Source organism: Cavia porcellus, unplaced genomic scaffold (assembly GCF_034190915.1).
Source record: "Cavia porcellus strain 051 isolate PalLab524CR breed Dunkin Hartley unplaced genomic scaffold, mCavPor4.1 scaffold_24, whole genome shotgun sequence".
Taxonomy (NCBI): Eukaryota; Metazoa; Chordata; class Mammalia; order Rodentia; family Caviidae; genus Cavia; species Cavia porcellus.
Genome location: NW_026947507.1, coordinates 37221541 through 37242556, shown reverse-complemented (window position 1 = coordinate 37242556; position 21016 = coordinate 37221541). Strand labels below are relative to the sequence as shown.

General features: G+C 34.8%; 1 protein-coding gene across 2 annotated transcripts in view; it reads right to left on the bottom strand.

Moving 5' to 3' along the window:
• Adam28 (ADAM metallopeptidase domain 28) overlaps positions 1-21016 on the bottom strand; it is a 53074-nt gene that overhangs the window by 15839 nt on the left and 16219 nt on the right. For both annotated transcript variants that reach the window (XR_010042656.1, XM_063234883.1), the window contains exons 7-14: positions 18414-18485; positions 16291-16362; positions 10887-11056; positions 9778-9862; positions 6965-7095; positions 5673-5850; positions 4175-4264; positions 2677-2872 (exon numbers count right to left, since the gene is read on the bottom strand). Coding sequence is in view for 1 of the 2 variants with exons in the window: in XM_063234883.1 (XP_063090953.1) it covers positions 2677-2872; positions 4175-4264; positions 5673-5850; positions 6965-7095; positions 9778-9862; positions 10887-11056; positions 16291-16362; positions 18414-18485 (994 nt within the window). In the remaining variant the exon portion in view is untranslated. The remainder of the gene's footprint in view (positions 1-2676; positions 2873-4174; positions 4265-5672; positions 5851-6964; positions 7096-9777; positions 9863-10886; positions 11057-16290; positions 16363-18413; positions 18486-21016) is intronic.

Below are 21016 nucleotides of genomic sequence, written 5' to 3'. Positions count from 1 at the left end.
TACAAGATGCAATGATTTGCTATCAGAAGAAGTGACTAGAATTTGAAATAACCTTCTAACTCTTGTACTAGTAGGTAAAGGTATCCTAAACATTTGGAAGCATGATTTGATGAAAGTTAAAAATGCATCCAACTATGAAGACTCAACTGGAAAAGGTGGTCACTATGTCAAGAGTGTGTAAACATTGTTATTCAAATTCTATCCTGTTGGTAAGAGCTGTTGCACTGCATTTTTAACTCCTACTGTGTGCCATGAACGATGATAAACATCACACATTTTATTTCTCAAGAAATCTTTCTCACATTCCATCAGAAGGATCCAAAACACAGAAGTTAAGAGCTAAGGCTTTAAGCAAGGCTGAGCAACCATGTGCACCCTGGTAGGTGTCTTCACCTCCAGCTCGGTACCACTGTTCCTCATTGGAAAATGAGGGATATGTACAACGGTGCCTCTCTCATAAAGTGGATGAGAGAATTACATGAATTAACACATGTGAGCCACTGAGAACAGTGCCTGGTGGTTGAGAAATCTCAGCCAACCTTTTATCAGTCTATTTATCACAAACAAACCTGAAAGTCATGTTAAGTCGCAGCAGAGATGATAAAACCAAACTCACTACCATTTAAAAAAAGGTGCTACAGAATAATTCTCATCACTAAATAATTCTGGACACAATTTCTAGGGCGAAGATGACACTATGTATCTGTCTTTCAATTTTTTCGGTAAAGATTGTGCTTATCTATGTTTTTATCAGCAAGGCATGAAGCTGCATGGTCATGTCTGTACCAAAACTCAACATAACACTTGGAACAAGTCTTTGCAAACTCACAGATATAGAAAACTATTTTTTTTCATATTTATTATCCTGCTACTCGATTAAATTGAGTTTAAATTTTATTGGACATTTGGATTTGTTCATTATAAATAATTGCCTATTAATATCTTACTACATTTTCAGCACTTGGAATTCCAGTTGATTTGTAGAAATAATTTAATGTTCAAAACAGTAACTTTTTATTATGCATATTGATATGTGCAAAAAGTTGTCAGATCCCCTTCAAATAGAAGTGATCTTTTATGAATTATAAAATTTGGATTTTAGACAAATCTAGTTCCCTAATATTTTATAATAGCTGCCTTTGTGTGTAAAATTTAAAAGCTCTTTTCAGTCCCAACATAAGATGAATGTGTTCAATATTAATTTTATAGATAATTTTGAACATTTACTAAAGTCAGGCACTGTGCTAAGAGGTAGTGGAACTGTGGTCTTGTTCCAGGAAGCTGATAGTCTTGTAATGTAGACAAGTAACAGAAAGCCTTATTGCCAGAAACCTGCCTGCCCTACAGAACTATCAACTTCACTTCTGTGCTGAAGATTTTCTTTCCCCAGACTTTTCCCATATAAACAAGTCAGTCAAGGAAGCACAAGGTTGTTATCCAGCAAAACTAATCTTATTTCCAGCTTTAATTCAGCACACCCACCTCCAGGAAGTATAAGCAGGATTTCAGCCAGATTCTAACATATTGGCACACTTAGGCGCTGTTTTAGTTTTGCTCCTCAAATTGCCTTAGACTCCTCTTGCTGAACATGGAGGGTTTTATCTAGAGATTTTTTAATAAGACCTCCATGTTTCTTGTTTTCTGAGTGTTTTGTGTGTCTGCGATTTTAAACATTTCATTTCTCCATTTTAATTTAAGTGTATTTTCAGGAGTTATATAATGATCCTGTTCAATTATTTGTAGGAACTTTTCATCTCTTTGCCTACTCCAATAAATATTCCCTGAGCTATTTAAGCAGGAATTCAAAATGTGGTGGGAAAGGTTATGGTAATTAAATATTTGGATACAACACACACAGTATTCAAGAGGTTCAAATATTTGGTTTTTTTTTTATTACCTTTCTTTATTCTCAGAATTTTTAAATCTTTACTACCCCCCTCCTCACCCCAATTCCTGGTAACCACCTATTTACTCTCTTTCTGCAAGTTCAACTTTGTTTGGATTTTACATATAAATAATTGCACATATGCCATTCAAAATTGCCTTTCTAATGAAGTTACTTAGTAGAAATTTAATTTTTGGTTAAGGTTTTTGGAGATCTTTAAATTGCAGTTTTATGTTTTTTTCATCGTCTTTGAGAGAAAAGTCTTTGAAATTCACTTAAGAGTTCTCATGTACTCTCATTGCTCTGTTGCATTTTCTAGGTCTTTCTTTTTTTCTTCCCTTCCCTCCCTTGCTACTTCCTGGCCATTCTCCAGCACGCCTGCCACAAACATACATACATATGAGTGTGCATACACACTCACTCACACCCACATCTGCACATATGCAGACTTCCATTGTCTGAAGAGAATCTTAGGGTTCATAATACACAATGAATCCTTTTTGAATTGAAGTTTAAATAACAGTTTTTAAAAATATATCTCAAGTATCGCATGGGACATACTGCTGCTAAAACAAAAAGTTGTTGCTAATCTGAAATTAAAAGTTGACTGATCCACTCTCATGTTTGTTAGGTACATCTAACAACTGTAATCTTTTAGTATTAAAATGCACTCAGGATTCTGAGTAGTGATACAAATTCTAAGCGCAGCGGATAGAGTCCTTTGGTTATGATTAAATACTGTCACCCGAATGGTCTCTGCAAGTACATGGACAGAAGAGTTCATCACCTACCTGGGCCCCACATGTCTGTGCACTGCTCTTCCAGGGTGGGGCACCTCCCCATGGAGCAGTAGCCCTTTCCATTCTGACAAGGGAAGCCATTGGCTCTGAATCTGTCATCAGGGCACTTATTAGATTTCCCATCACACATTTCTGGCAGATCACACTCATGTTTTGCTGCTCTGCACACCACTCCAGGCTTTTTCAACTGCAGAAAACAGAGAGAAGGTTTTTATCCTGCCCCCCCCCCATATACACTTTATCCAAATAATTCACATTAACACATGTAACCTTTCCTATTTGACCTTTTAGGGCATACAACTGTAAGTATAACTTTTTGCATTATATATAAGATATCTTTTGTTATATCACTTTTGTGGATGTTGGTCATCACCTGAAGTCTTTAAGCAATCAATATTTTGATTGTGTATTATGCACATAAAAAAACCTAGTACAGAAATCTTCAGAAGAAAACCAAGATACATCACAGATGCAGAGAAGAAAGTTATTTCTTCCTTTGTTGACTGAATCCTTGTCAAGCTTTTCAAGGTTTGTATCTGCAATTTCAAAGCTCTTTGGTGTAGTGGGTCTTGTGTATTAAAGACAACTGTTTTAAAAGCACCAGATTAGTAAAATGGCATCAGACTTTCCCAAGCATCAGATGTTTCTTTTCAATTCACTTCTTGCAATGGAATGCTTCATCAGGAAGGAAAAGTAATGAGATATTCATTTGATAGACTAAGTTCGTTGCAACCTGTTACTGCAAATCTTATTTTATCAAAGAAATTTTAGTGAAAGTGATTTATTCCATTTATCCAAATTTGAGGAAACATACATTTTCTAGCTATGTAAGCAGACATGCCACCAGACAGTGACTGTGTCATTTGTTTTTTAAAAACTTAATTGTGTATAGTGAATATATAAAACATGATATCTATTTGCATATATACAAAGTAAAATGATTACTTTGAACCATGGACTGAAACCTCTGATGCTGTGAGTCAAAATTGGCGTATTATACAGTATCATTACCTATAACCATGCTGTTTATTAGATCTCAAACTTAATTCATTAGGTATAATCACAACTTTGTGCCCTTAACCAATACCTCTTTGTGCTTGGTAAGCACTGTTTTACTCTGGGTCTGTCTAGGTGCATAACATTTTTAGAGTCCACGTATATAAGAGATCATGCAGGATTTGTCTTTCTATACCCGGTTTATTTCCTTTGCCATAGTATGCTCTAGGACCATCTCAGATGTTTACAAATAGTGGCCATTTTATGCATACATGTTCTACTCTAAGTCTCCTTTCCCCATAAAAGTAAAATGAGGTAATATATGCCTCATAGTGTTATTGAGAGATTAAATAGGTGTATTTAAAGAACCCACACAGTAAGTCTTTAAGTGTTGTTATATTATAAAAAATACAGCTTTGTCTGTGTCATCTAATACAGTCACTATTAGTATCAAAATGGTTATAATTATTAAAGTTGAGTGGATTAATCTTACCTCGCATTTTTCACAGCATTCCCCTGATGCACAGTGAAAACCTGCTTTGATTTTACATGTGCTAGCATCACAGCAAATGTTGGTACATTCCTAAGAAATACCAAAAACCAATGAATATCATGGGTCCGTATTTTGGTCCTATTTCTGTACAATTCATAACATAACTTATTTATCACATAGATATTTCTTTGGAAGAAACTAAAAGTGATTTTTAGGGAAATAGACATGCATAACAAGGTGAATAATAAAAATGATATAAAAACAGACTCTGGAGCAACTTCTTATTTGTGTTTATCTAATTCTACTTACATCTTTTCAAATTTAAATGCTTTTTCTAATATCTTTCCTCCAGTTCCCACATAAGTACTCAAGAAAGAGCTATTATTGGGTAAATTATGAGGGAAAGAAAAGGAAAAGGGTAGTTTTAAATTAATTGCATTTGAGTGGTTCCAAAACATAACTGATTCAACTCAATAGTTATAGACTTTCTCAGCAGTAAATCATACTGAAAGCTGAAAGTGTGTTACTTTAGCCAGTTCTGACATTTAATTCAACTCTATTGAAAACATTTTGCTTTGTCTTTGTCTTCTCACCTCGTTTGCAAGGAACCAGAAAACTATCTGTGTGAGGAGCTCAAAAAGCTCCTGCCTCCAATGACTTTCCTTACAACTGTCCAGATTTACGGAGGAATGGTGCCCTTACAGTTACAATATTTTATGGGTAGAAATCTAGCACTTAGTTCAGGTAAAAACCTGAGAAACATTACCCTTGCTCAGCGAATGAATTAATTTATAATCCTATTTTAAAGTTACTGCAATGGGACCAGCTCAGCGGCATACGTGTCTGCATGGCAAGCGTGAGCTCCTGAGTTCAATTCCCAAAAATAGAAGTCACCGAAAAGCCAGCCCTGAGGCCTTGGCACATTACTCATAGTAAGTGTTAATAGGAGACAGGAGAGGCCTATTCACAATCATGGCATCCCTGTGACCAGGGCAAGTAAAGCCTGTGGCAACTGCTACCACATCCAGAAACAGGACAGACCAGGACGCAGCAGCTCCCTGCGATGGCCACTGCTGGGCTCCAAACACAGAAACGCTGAACCCAGATCTTGGCTCTGCCGCTGAGCTCTCTGTGAGCCTGAGCAAACCCCTCTCGGCATTGTCACTGGGTTCACCTAAGTGGTACTCAGAGTCATAATAGTCACATAAGAACCTGGAAGTTCATCAGCTAGAATGGTAGGGATGGGGCACAAATCCCAAGGTAACAAAGTGTAGTTTTAAAGTATAAGAAGAAACCCTGAGAAAGAAATTAAGGAACTCTATTAAGCAATACAGGCTCTATATCAGAAAGACTTGTTTGACAAATACCCCCCCCATCAATGACCATCTCCAAAATTATACAAAAAATATAATTTTGGAGTGGACCATATATTTTTTACTTCATCTTCTTAGCAACTGGAAAATAAACTAAATTATTTTTTAAAAGGGTTTGTTAGTACCTCGGGGGTCCCGCAATCACAGTCTTCTCCCATTTCTACCAACTGGTTCCCACAGAATGGGGTGGATATGATGTCTTTAGGCAGTGGAACATTAAAGAGGCAATCTGATAATTTATCTTCAAGGAATCTATCATAGTTGGCACGGCTACAGGAACTGAAGTCTGTGGGTATATAGAAACTGGAAGACAAGAAAAAGAAAATGGAATACCACCATTCCTAGTATGTAGAAAGCCATATCTAACAATGAGGATAGTTACACCTACAGCTTGTTCAAAAATAAGTGAGTTTGTTCCTCTGATGACTTGCTAAATCATGAGCTCATTTGTATGTCTGAATTTATCCAACGTGATTTAACAAAAACACATCCAGTTCAATAAGAAAACATAGACATATCTCAAAATGTGACATCTGGAACAGTTTCACTAAAACAAAAATGCTTCTGGTTTATCCAGATAATGTTGTTCAGCCTAGGTAGTAAAATCATATATTCATACATCTTAGAGTTCACTTTCTCTTATACTAATTTCAATTTGACATTGTCTTCATCCCACTGACACAGAGGAGCTTTCAATCTGGATACCACCTGAGAGAGAAGGCATAAGCTGTATGTGACTGCCACACCCATGCCCTGTTTTGCGAAGAGGTACGGGACAGTCAGGCTTAACTGGGCTGGGGACAAGAATAAAAAAGAGGAAATGAATATATAGAGGAAACTGTGAAATCTTTTTTGTTTTTGTCTTTTTCCTTTTTATCGGTACCAGGGATCGAACTCACGACTGCCTGCTTGTAAGGCAGGCGCTTATGCCGCTGAGCTAAATCTCCAGCCCCTAACTGTGAAATCTTTAAGAGTATGATTTCCTAGAAATATTGTCCTAGGCAAGGCAAGCATAGGTCATCACTTTTTTACATACTGTCTTCAACTTCCTGTGAGAAGTTCCTTTTTTGAATTCCATTTTTCAACAAGAACTTGTTCCCTACCACTACCCCTCTGAATTCATGGAAAAACTTGATGAATGTTAATGTTTTCTGAAGCAGCATCTTGTGTAGGTGAAGATAAAAATCGATGAGCGGCCTCTAAAGGTCTAAGAGGTTTAAACTGTGTCTTAGTTAAGACAAAACATTCTATGTAGATCAATGGAAAAGCAGCGAGATATAATATGCTAATGAGTAACTCAGTTATTAAATTACTGAATTTAAAAACATGAGCATGTTTTCAAAGGTGACCTACAGATTAGTATAGCCCAGAATATAACAAAAGAAGGTACGTGCGGCATTTACACGAGGAGTTTTACCTTATGGTTTTCTTCATCACGCAGACCGTGGAAGGGCACTCGCAATTTACAGAGTCATGAATCATTCCAAGATTGTGGCCCATCTCGTGAGCCATTGTCCCTGCAACTCTTAGATGATTGCTACTGTGGTCCTAAGGATGAGAATGCAGAAAGAGGGTCTCTAGTTAAAGTGGGAGTGTAGCTCAGAAGGTGTGTTTTTTATAATTACACCCGCTTTCTATTATCAAGTATCATAGAGAAAGATGGAATTCAATTTTAGTGCCCTCACACACCCCTTTGGCATCAAATGCCCATCTCACTATATATCAGGCCATTTTCTTCTCCAGTTTTACAGCAATGTCTTCCAAATGAAAGGATATATATTTTACTTCTGTATATCCCATGAAGCCTATTACAAATCCACACTTCCATTTACCAAAATAATTGGTTCTACTTGTAACATGGTTTCAAAAAGCCGGAACGAGTCCAATGATTTGATTAGTTCTATAATATACAATAAGTATATAAGGTGGGTGAAGATGGGGACAACTATTTGTAAGAAACTAGAGACAGTTAGATAGACAATGAAGATCTCCAGTGGGCTTGCTACGAAATCTGTATTTCTTTAAATTGTTTTTTTAACTGCTATGTTCTGTTTTGATATGTTTAATCTTACCCTCTTTGAGAAGTAAAACAAATGTGTAGGACTGAAAAAAAAAAAAAAAAAAGCCGGAACGAGCAGTATTCCTTCACTAAACAATTAAAACTGCTTTTGACTCCACTAGTAAGTTGGAGTTTCAGGAATCCAAAGACTCTGTGAAATAGATATTTTAAATGAAACCCAGACAAGTATGTCTCAGGCAAATGAGACTGATGGAATTCACTGTATTACAGGAAACATTTTTTGAAAGTTCATGTGGAAATAAAAAATATGAAACCAGATAGAAATTTAGATCATTATAAAGAAGTGAAAAGTGTTGGGAAGTCAACAAAATGTGGCTTTTTAGCATGTAATTTAAACATGGTAACAATAGTGCAATGGGTGACAGTAAAAATTAAAGATATTCTTTTCTGAAGTCTTTATAGGGCATGTAACATATTATAATATTATTTTAAGACCAAGCAACAAGCAAAATGTTTGATAAACACTACAGTAACTGTCAAAATAAAATGAAGTTATTGATAAAAAGCTAAAAATTGAGGTAAATAAATTATTATTAAAATGTTCAATTTATTTTTAAAAAAAGCAAATAAACAAAAGGTTAGTGGGAATAGGAGACAGCTAACAAGATATTGATTGTAGTCCAGAAATATCAACTATTATATCATATGTAAATGATTTCAGCATACTAAATAAAAGGCAAAAAATCTTTCACATAAAATTAAAAAGAAAAATTCAATTATCTACTGTCAACCAGAAACTTTTCCTAAATACAACGAGGTACAAAGGTTAAAAATCCAAGTTAGAAAAAGGATTTATTAGACAAAAATTGACCAAAAAATTTTAAAGTAACTACATTAATATTAGAAAAAGTAGACTCCAGAATAAATGAGAATTCAGATGTATGTAAGAACGGCTTCAAAATTCATGAGGCAAAAAATTATTGAATTGAAAAAACTGGAAAACTTATAATGTCAATTAGGTACTTCAGTACTCTCATTTTTTACTAGGTTAAAAGGGCTGAACAACCCTATAAGTTAATAAATGTGAAGCACTATTCAACAAATAGCAGAAAATACATTCCTTTCAAGTTCAAATAGCCCACTGATTAAGAACAAATCTCAAAAAATTAAGCATGCTGAAATTATAAAATTTATTCTTTAACCCATAATAATAGTGAAAACTATAATACCACGTTTGTAAATAACGAGTCAAAGAAGAACTCAAATGGAAAACTAGAAAACATTTTGAACTTAACAAAAAATATAGTCAACATATGTACACGGATACAAATAAAGATATGTAGGAAATTACTGCATTAAAGAAGAAAACCTGAGTATAGTATAAAGAGAAGAAAAGGAATAATCAACACAAGAGCAGGAATCAATCAAATTTAGGAAAGGAAACCAAGGTTGGGATCAATAAAACAAAAAGTTGTTTCTTTAAGATCAATAAAATAGGTAAATTCTTACCAAAATTGGTCATGACAAAAAGGATACCCAATGTTAATATAAATGAGAGGCAGGACATTACTTGCAAATTCCATATTCAAAGAATAATAAGAATATTATCAATAAATTTGTGCCAACTTAAATAGATGAGCAGCTTTCTGTAAAGACCAACCTACTACAGCTTGCTTAAATTAGTAATCTGAAGAGTTCAAAAAGTCTATTAAAGAAATTAAGTAGGTAATCAAAACACTTCACAAAGTAAACGCCAGTTTCACATATGTTTGACAGCAAATTGCATCACTTTGGAAGGAATAATGACCACTCTACTCCAATATTCCAGAAAATAAAAGGATTAGAACATATTGCCACTTATTTTATGTGAACAATTTAACTATGATAAAAAAAAAAAAAAAAAAAAAAAAACTAAAACAACTAGCACACATTCAAGGCAACTATAGACTAACATCCCTAATGAGTTCGCATCCAAAATCTTGAAGGTGCCTTAGCATTTGAATCAAATATAACACAATAAGTTGGATTTATCCTGGAATGAAAGCCCAGTTCTACATTTGCAATTGAATCAATGTTATTTACAATGTCAATGGATTAATGAAGAAGAATGATAATCTTTTCCAAAGGCTGGAGGGGGGAGGGGGTAGCGGGGGTGGGAAAACATCTGGCAACTCTGCATTACAGACCCCACTGTTCACCTGCACACACACCTGAATAATGCCAACAGAGTGATAAGGAGAGCACATGGAAGACAGGAAAGCAAGGCCCACCGTGGATCCAGAAAAGGCCTCTGAGCTACAAGAGAGAAAGGAGTTGGAGTAAGATGCCTGATTACAAACTGTATTCTCTACAGAGGACGATTCATCCAGAACTCTAAATGGTAGCAGACAGTCACACTGTAAACTACTTAAAGTTTCCCTTCAGTTTTTGAAATTATATGAAGCATTTGTTCTCTTATTGATCTTTCATATCACTAGAAATTTGGGCACTTGGATGTAATCACATGTAATATTTTGTATTAATTCATGATCATTATGAATCATTATATTCTGCATTTTGAAAGGTATCCCTTATCAAGATAAGATTTTTGGCCCAGACAAATCCTTCTCTCTACATAATCTCTCTCTCTCTCTTTCTATATATATATATATATATATATATATATATATATGCACAAAACAGCATTGTGTTTGTGTTGCCACGTTTTAAAAAATTACAACATATGGTCTCATTAAAATTTATATTGTAAAGTTAACTTTGCTTACTTCTACATTTGTGTGGTTTCTGTTCTCCCTGCTAGTACGTTTATAAAAGGAACATCTTTCCTTGTTCTGCAGTTATGTATTTTGGTTCCTCTTAGTGTATCTGGAATCTAACTATGCTTAAAAATAGGTATTTTTTTGTTATTTTGCCTGGTAAATTTTAAGAGTTTCAACTTGTAAATAGACTGAAAAATATTTTCCTTTATCATATCTTTATTTATTTATTTATTTTGGTACCAGGGATCGAACTTGCTACCTAGTGTTTGCCAGACAGGCACTTATGCCTTTATCATATTTTTAATTAGTGTTTTTAATCCTGTTTATTTTTATGAATTATTGCAAAATTGTCAGCTTTACTTAATAGGGTACATAGTACTTGGATCTAAACTATGAGTATATTCAACATATGATCTTAGTGAATGCCTGTCAAAACTTTAATTTCTTGTGTGTAAACCCCCTCCTTTTATTTATGCACTGAGATACAACTTGCCTTGCTTAGGCTCTGAAAATCTAGGCCACACACTATATAACATGCAAAGAAGAATATCCGTACATACGAGATTAGCTGAGCAATATCATGACGCTTTCTTCTAAGGAGATTACTGCCCCTCCATCTAGCAAAGTTTTCCAGAGTAGAGGATGCATTTGGGCTGATCTTTATCTTGTCATCATCAGTCCAGATTTCCATTCCAACTAAGGCCACATGAGCGTTGAGCTTCTTGTAAAGCTATACAGAGAGAATATAAGGCAAAGCAACAACTTAAAAGGCAGAATCATCTTTTAATATTTTAATAAACTTTATTTTTAAACATTCATAGCAAACTTCCTAAACATGTTTGTGATACAAAGTTTATCATCTTTTGACAAACATTAAAATTCCCTTAGCTATTTTAGGCCTGTAAACCCCTTTTTGTAAAGCTAAAACAATAGGGAGACAAAATTTTTCTGCTTTTGACTTCAAGAAATACTATAATTTTGTGTCATCAGTTCATTATTGTGATCCTGGTTTAAATACATTTCCTTATATATTTGTCAATACTGTTAGTGTCAGATTTAATGAATATTTAATTTAAATATTTAATATTTAAATATTGCATGCTTTTCCTTATACAAGAGATATAAAATGTAAATAATTTAAGGAGCAAAATGAATAGATATATGAAGAAACAGGGGCATAGACTCTGTAGGAATGGCAAGGGGATCTGAGGAGGAAGGAGAGAGAAGGTAGGGCAGAAGACAGCAGGGGTAAAAATGATCAAGATGAGAGATGCGCATGTGTTAGGCTCCCAAGACGAATGTAATCTCTGTGTCACAAACACCTGCTAATAGTGAAGAATCAGTAAAGTTGTCTCAGTGCAGGTTTAAGGATTAGAAAAGTAAGGATCCATAAAAAGATCTCTTACATCCATGAATTAGGAATACAACATAAACTAAGCAGTTGCTATACTTTGAATGTTTGTTTTGCTGCCCAAATTTACATTTGAAACTTTAATCTTTAAAGTAATGATTTTAGGACCAGTGCATTTATGAACTGATTAGGTCTCCTCCGGAATGGGTGTAGTGTCTTTGAAAAAGAGACCAAAAAATGAAACCAAAGAAAATTTATAACTCCCTGGAAACTTAATAACACAGTCCTGAACAGTCAGTGAATGGGTTGCAGAAAAAAATGAAGGAATAAATTAAACAATTCCTGAAGTCAAAAGGCAATGCCAATACAATATAGCAGAACCTATAGGACATAGTGAAAGGCTACGAGGGAAGATCACTGCGGTCATGTTAGGAAAACAGAACAAGATCAAATAATTAATTTAACAATGAATCTCAAGACACCAGAAAAATAACAGACCAAACTCAGATCAAGATTAGAGTGGACATTAATGAAATTGAAAATAAAATGCAGCATAATGAATCAAAGAAGTTCTTTGAGAGAATGAACAAAAAAAAGATAAATTCTTAGCCGAACTTAGCAAAAGAAGAAATCAGTGCAATTGGAAGTAAAAAAGATGATACACAATGAAAACCACCGAACTCCAGAAGATCATTGCTAACTGCATGAAAAGTTGTACTCCAACAAATGGAAGAATCTAGAATAAATGGACATATTCCTAGACTCACACAAATTACCAAACTAAACCAAAAAGACATAAAAATTCTAAGCAATCCAGTAATAAACAATGAAATTAAAGGAGTAATACAAACCCTTTGAACTAAGAAAAGCCCATAACCTCACAGATATACTACTAAATTATACATGACTTTCAGGGAGATTATAACACTAATGCTCGTCAAATTCTTTCATGATATTCATCCGGAAAGAGTGCTGTCAAACTCATCCCTGTGAGCCAGCATCACTCTGATTCCAAAACCAACCAAAGACCAAACTAAAAAAGGAAATTTGAGGTCCATTGCCTAGATGAACATGGGCACAAAAGTCTCTAATAAGACGTTGGCAAATAAAATACAACAAAGCATCAAAAAGATTGCATATCATGACCAAGAAGGTTTCATCTCAGGAGTGCAAGGATGGTTTAACAAACACAAATCAGTAAATGTAATATGCTACATAAAAAGAGGCAAGGGAAAAAAATCACACGATCATATCAGTAGATGCAGAGAAAGATTTTGATAAAATCCAACACCCACTCATAATTAAAAATAAACCTTGAAGGGAATATATGTAAAAGGACCTTACCTCAGTTTGACAATCTGATTCATGATAAATCAACAGCCAACATTATATAAATGGAGAAAAACTGAAAGCTTTCATTGTAAAATTAGGAAAAGGACAAGGATATTGACTAATACTCCTCTCATTCAGCAGTACCAGCCAGAGCTTTAGGAAGGTGAAAGAAACCACAAGAATATATATTCACAGATGACATGATCCTTTACATAGAAGACCCAGGAAATTCTACCAAAAGACTTCTAGAATAACTAACCAACTTCAATAATGTAGTAAGGTACAAAGTCAACTCAAAAGATCAATAATGTTCTTATACACCAATAATGAACTCACTTAGAAAGAAATTAAGAAAACAAAAATATTCTCAAGAGCATAAAAAAATTAAACATTTAAGAATTAGCCTGGCTAAGGGGGTAAAAACTATAAAATTCTCAAAAAGATTGATGAGGATATCAAAAAATGTAAAGCTTTCTCTCATTTCTTGGTAGACAGAAATAACATGGTCAAAATGGCCATACTTCTAAAATTGATACACCAATTAAATATAATCCTAATGAAAATATTTCCATAAGTATCCCTCAGGAACAAGAACAAAGATAATTGTAAAATTCATATGCAATCAAAGTGACTCAAAATAACAAAAATAATACTGAACAACAAAAGCAAAGCAGGAGGCATCACAGTCCCAGATATGAAGTTATATTACAAAGCTATAGTAACTAAAAACAGTATGGTACTAATATAAAACAGAGATGTGAACCAATGCAGCAGAACAGAGGACATACCTGCATTCAGTCACCTGACCTTCAACAAAGTTACCAAAAACAAGTGCTGGAAAAAAGATAACATCTTTAACAAATGCTTCATATTTCTCACCATGTACTAAAATAAAATCAAAATGAATCAAAGAACTAAATATTAAAATAAAGCAAACTACTGGAAGATAAAATAGGTAAATCTCATGAAGTCATAGGGGTAGATAAGGAATTCCTGAATGGAATTCCAATTGCACAAGAAATCACATCAAAAGCCACAAGTGAGATTCTATCAAACTAAGTGATTCTGCACAACAAAGGAAACAATCCGTAGACTAAAGAGAGAAACTGCAGAGTGGAAAACATTATTTGAGCTATACTTTAGAGAGAAGACTGATACCTAGAATATATCCAAAGAAAATGCAAAAGTTTAGATGTCCCAAGATAGAAGACCCAATAAAAAATGGGCAACTGAAATGAATAGATACTTTTCAAAATAGAAAATACAAAAGACCCATAAATAATTGAAAAATTGTTCAGCATCACTGGCTATTAGAGAAATGTAAACCAAAGCAATAGTGAGATGCCACTTTTAGCCAGAAAGAATATAAATCACCAAGAAACCAAATGATAACAAATACTGTGAGCCTTTGGTGAAGAGGGAGCACACCTACACTGTTGGAGAAAATGTCAACTTGTATAACCATTATGGAAATCAATATGGAGTTTCCTCAAAAAGCTAAAACTAGGAATCACATTTGATTTAGTTACTTCCCTACAAGTGGTGTTCACAAAAGAGTTAAAGCTATTATACTACAGTGACACTGGCATATTCATAAATATAGCTGCCTAATTCATTATAGTTAAATCTTGGAAACAGCCTGTATATCTATTGACTGATGCATGGATTAAGTTTCATATTTATACACAAAGTAATACTACTCTGCTACAAAGAAGGACGAACAAGTCAATTTTAGGAAAATTGATGCCCTTTGAAAACACAATGTTAAGAGAGTAAATCAGAGAAGCTTAAGTACCATGTGGTTTCTTTCATATGAAAAATCCAAAGTAGAAGTAAAGAGCAAAATAGAAAGAGATAAAAGGAAACAGGATGATAGAGATTTTGCACATGGGAAGGGGACCAGAAGATAGAGAGAAAGGGAAAGGAGGAGGAAGAGGAGGAGACATAAAAAGAAATCTGTCTCCCCTCACCCCGCCATGCTTTCTTCTCATTTCTCCCCCGTATTAAGTCTGCTGAGGCTGAAATCCTTCACATCATTTGCCTCTTCTTCCTTCCCCTCTCTCCATAACCCCTCACCCTGTAAACCCTCTTGACTCTGCCCGTAGCTCAGCTCTTCTCAGCCAATTCCTCACCATTACTTCTTCCAAGGCCCCATCATCTCTTGCCCTGTATTAGGGCCTGAATGACCTGCTGGACTTCTCACTTCTGTCTTTAATTCTTTGCAGTTTATTTCAACATAAAGAACAACATATAACCTTTTAAGAGCTTAATGGCTTAGGCCTCATGTCTCTCTCTATCTCTCTGTCTGTCTCTCTGTCTCTTGTTCTGTCTGTCTCTCCCTCTATCTCTTTTTCTCTCTCCTCTCTGTTGTATTTTTTCTTGATAATATCTATCACCATCTGACACACTATTTAGCTTTTGGTTTATATTTGTAAATCTCTTGAAGGAAAGTATACTTATCCATTTTGTTCTCCACTTTATTCCTGTAAACTAGAAACTACCTGGCGCAAAGCGGGTCCTCAATCTGTCTATCTCTCAGCTTTCCCAGGAGAGTGAGTCTGATCTGTGTGATGAGAATGTTAGACATGACCTTAGCTACTGAATGCACATTCCTTGTTTTTCTATTATCTGAGGATACAAAGATATTATTCACAGAATTTTTCATTTTGAGCTATATAGTCAATAAACAGTAAATCAACAATATTGAATTGATGTACATATAATAGCTTTTAAAATTTTTATAAATTAGACTACACTCTGATGCCTAAAGAATATAATCAACAGCTGTATAACTGAAACAGGCTTTAAAACCTGGCAGCTCTGTATTCAAACCTTATCTCCACTGCTTAGGTCGCTTTGTGATCTTAGACAAGTCACTGTATACATATAGAGATAAAATTTTCTGTACAGTAAGCGTTTGTAATAATCAGAGCTGTTTTGAAGACTGAACAAGGTGGTCCATGTAATAAATATTACTGGTAAGAGATGAGCATAGTTTAGTGTTTGTGTTCTTGGATCAGCTTTCTATTGAGATTTGGTTTTTAGCATTTTCTTAGTTTTCAAAAAAGCAAAAAGCATCTAAACAAAACTAAAAAGAGTGAAGTATTTGAGAAACGTTTCCACCATGTGATAATGACACTCAGTTAAGCAGAAGAAGTTATGACTATCCTTCGCTGAGGCAGTCAGACACACTGGTCTCAGGAACCTTTGATTTCCTTCCCAGAACCACAAACATGCATAGAGAAATCCAATAAAATTCCATTTAATAAAATACATCATACCATGTTAATGTAATTGGCCATCTCAAAAACCCTCTTTCTTATTTCTTCCAGATCTTCATTGTACTTTTTAAACTAAAAAAATAGGACCAAAAAAAGCATCAATAGAAATCAATATAATTAGAAAGTAAGAAAAGTAACCTGATATACTACCTATCAGACCTTACAATTTAGGATTGATTATTAAAAGTTAAAACCAAATTGACTCATTTCTTAGCTAACTTAAGGCACTTTGGGAGTGTAGATTTTGTTTTCTCTCTTGAAGTATAACATCAGTATAAAACTCATAAGAATCATTCCAAATATATTTTCAGCTGAATTTCATGGTTTCCTAACCTGTATATAATCAGTATAAGAAACAGCTTACTCATTAAAAAATGTGAAAAAATTTTAAATATATGTATTTATACATTTATATTATATGAACAGTGAATAAATTCTATGCAACAAGAGAGACGAAATTTTAAGACCTGTGCTAATTTATTTACCTATATTTTTATGTTGATTTTCTGTTTTTGGTATGAAACAATGGGACTTCTTAGAAAACACAATATATGCAAATCTATTGTTATAAAATAAGGTAAGTAGCGACTATCCCCAAAGATTTAAGTTTTTTCAAAGACCCCATTCACTGGACTTATATATTTACTACTATCTGATGAGCATAAATTCTAACTATAAAAGTTTAACTACTTTATGGAAGACAACATGATGAAGAACTTAATTGATTAAGTTTGGATTACTAAGGACAAAGAAAGAGAATTACAGGGTTAAAAATTAAATTTATGTATAACATATTTGTCTATGTCTGAAAAGGAAAAAATGTAATATTATAAATATTAAATTTTATAGGTTCAAAATAATTTGTAGGTTAGGTCATATTCATTATTTTTAAAAATTGACAAAGGTCAATTTCTTCATGGAATTTCAGTGTTGTTTTTATTGTCTTTTTTTTTTCTTTTTGTCTTTTTTATTTTTATTGGTACCAGGGATTGAACTCACAACTACCTGCTTACAAAGGCAGGCGCTTATGCCGCTGAGCTAAATCCCCAGCCCCAGTATCTCTTGAATGATCGGTGATGTTGAACATCTTTTCATTTTTGTTTGCCATTTGTACTTCTTCTGAGAAAGAAGTCTATTGATCTCTCTATTGATTTCAGATGCCTATTTAATTAACTGAAATTTGGAGAGTCTGATGTTTTTCAGTTCTTTATATGTTCTAGTATTAGTCTTTTGTCTAAAGAACAGTTGACTAGGATTTCGTTTCACTCTGTAGGTTATCTTTTCACTCTAATTTCTTTAACAACAAATGCAGGCCAGGCTGTGGGGAAAAAGACCTTTTGCCACTGTTGGTGGGAGTGCAGACAGGTGCGAACACTGTGGAAAATAAGTGCAGAGATTTCTCAAAAAACTAGGACCAGATGTTCCACTTGACCCAGCTATTTCCTTTCTTGGAGTCTTCCCAAAAGAATTAAAAGCATCATATCACAGTTACATATGCACACCCATGTTTATAGCAACATAGTTTGTAATATCTAAATCTTGGAAATGATACAAATGCCCGTCAACCAACAAATGATTTTTTTTTAAAGATGTGGATTTTGTATACAATGGAGTACTATTCATTCATAAAGAAGGGTAAACCTGAGGCATTCCTAGGTAAATAGATGCACCCTGAGACCATACTCTTAAATAAAATAAATTAGGCACGTGTGTGTAAATATCACATTGTCTCTCGGTGTGAAAAGCTGAAAGTGTAAATAAGAACCACAATATATCATAGATAGTGTGAAATAAGAAGTTATTCAAAAAGAAAGGGGAATGGGGAAGGTAGTAAGGAAGGGGAAAGATAAAAAGAGAAAAGGATAAACAAAAACAAAGCATTGCAAATAAGGAAGGAAGAGGTGTTGAAGGGAGGGGAAGAAAGTCTAAACAAAAAAAGAAACTATGACACATGCATAAAGATATGTTTCCTAGGATGAATGTGATCACTATGGATATCCAAATCGTACCAATAAACTTAGTAAAAATTCAACAAAAATTCACATAGATGTTTACTATCTCACATCATAAACAAATTTATGTGGAGAAAGATTTTAAAGGACAAAGTTATCTGATATAATTACCTCACCATTATCCAGGACCAAATAATATTCTATGTATTTGTTATGATCCTGAGCCTCCTGGCCATTTAATTCCTGAAAAATAAGCAACACTGTTACTAAGATAACATCTTTCCCTGAAACAGTCTGCTATTTGCGTGCGTAATTTTATAAGAAGTTAGATGGTGTCTGCGAATAAAATCAAACAGTATTACCTTGTTAACATTCCTCAGTGGTCAAGATCACCTGTAGACAAGTCTCAGTATGTTAGTGCTAGAAGGGACATCAGTAGTAAACTACTAGGACAGTTTCATTTTAATCAAACAAATTAAGCGATTTCTTAGGTACATAGCAGGAGATGGAACCAGCATTTGGATTTCATGAAGAGTGGATTTCTGCCACTATCATGCAATGAAACAGAGAAACATTGGCTTTGAAGTCTTTCACATGTATTTTGTGTTTTTAGTTCTGGTTTTGGATTTGGCTTTGTGCTTTTTGTTTATTTGTTTGTTTTCTGGGAAGCAGCCTTTCCTTTCATTCCTGATTAGCATCCATCGTCTGTCAATGGCACAGCACTCAGAGATACCCGCTGCCTGTCCTCTGCTCTCTTTTCTGCAGGGTGCAACTCTTTCCTAGGCTCCAGGTGTCCCTGTTTTCTGTTCATTTCTTTCCAAGGAAAAAAACCCAAACTTTTCACAGTAGATTTTTTTCTATTGAAAAATAACACACCCAAAATTCCCACTAAATAATAAACTATCAAGATTATTAGGGTGCACTTTTGGAGGCACTGTTAGGTTATTAAGTTCCTATTACCCAAAAACAAATCACTGCCAGTTGACTTTTAGGTATCCGGTGATGAAATGCATATTTACCTCCCACTCTCCATTGGAACAAAATATGTATTAGCACATTTTATGGACTACCAGTGTTGTGGGAACTAGGAATATAACAGCAAAGGAGGTTGGGCCCATCCGTACACGGAGCTCACAAGAGACAAATACACCCATGTATCTGAAAGAAACCAGCACTACGGGTGGATTTAATGTGAATTTGTGTGATTGAGTATCTGTCAGGCCTGCGTTCATGCTGCCCACTACAAACAGGCATTTAGGCTGCACTCAGAAAATCAGAACTAAGGGCCATAAAACATTTAGAACTGGACCTGTAGGCTTCCTGAGGCCAGCTGCTTATACACACTTGTACTGATTTTCCTTAAAGCTTTCACTACAAACATTCTGTTCAGAGTCTTTGAAATTGCAACTCCCAGCCCTAAACCCTGTATACACTTAGCCTCCCCTCCAGATGGCAGCTGATATCACTTGATTTCAACCTGCCTGAAATAAAACGTAGAGTAAAATCTAGTCCTTTCCGCAGCCTCAGTCTCCAGGTATTCCCTCATGCAGAGTTATTTCATAAAAGATGGTTAGCAAAAGCTTCTTTAAGGAGTTGACCTATAACAAGATTCTTAATAAAAATAAGTAGTCAGATGAGGGATGGAAGGAAAGGAAAGGAAGGAATGGAAGAAAGATTTGAAAAAAAGTGAGAGTTGAAGGAAAAGAATAGATACAGAGTCTCCATGGGGATGTGATCTCTATGCATGGCAAACGTGTGCTAATAAACAAAATGTATCCAAAAGAAATGAGAACTCAGGGAAAAGAAGATATTCCAGCACAGAAAACAATTAGTAAAAGAATCTAAGGCAATTATATTAGCATATTTGAAACAGAGATAAAAGGAGTTTGCTATTGTCAGAAAAACAAGAAAGGGTATTTAGTATTTAGTATATGTGAAGTGTGGACTAGAGAATTTGACATGTCCCTAATCATACAATGATTTGTATTTCATAGTTTTATTTATGGAATGGAAAGTCACTGCAGGGCTTTGATGAAAAAAGGGATGTGGTATGATTTATAATAAAAACCATCAGCCAACCTACTTTAAGGTAAGAGGACCCTCTAAGGAGATAATGAGAGTAGGAAGGTTAACTAGAGGCTGTTACCATGGTGACTGTGGGATGGTTCCTGGGGCCATGAGAAGAGAAAGCAAAGTGAGGATTGAAATACATGCCGATAGCTGCCCTATAAGCAGGGATGAAGTCAAGAGGACTCAAGGGTAATTTTCAGATGTGAACTTCAGCAAAGGATGACTTGCAGTGATATTAACTGAGGTGGGAAGAATGAGAGAGAAGCAAGTATTGTCTGGGGTTCAAAACTCGTTAGTTCTAGTTTACCATATTATGTATGTGCTATTGGAATTTAAATGGATACATAAATGGGTAGTTAATTATAGCCAGCTAGGGAGAGGCAATGGCTGAAGATATATATATATATATATATATATATATATGGTAATGCAGATAAGGCAAAGAGAGGGAGCCAGGATTGAGCTTTCTAAATCCTCCATTGTCATTAGGTGTTGAGCCAGAGAAGGGGAGACAGCAAGGGGCTTATACAGAGGAACAGTAGTGAGGTGGGTGAAAGCCAAAATGACAGCAGGTCAGCAAAGCAAGGGCATTTCCACATGATTCCCAAAGAGCTGAGACGCAATGAGAAGAGCCCGGTGTCAAAGTGCCCAGGACTGGTTCTTCTGGGTTCTTAGATAGCACTAGTAGAATGCAAGCCTGCTGC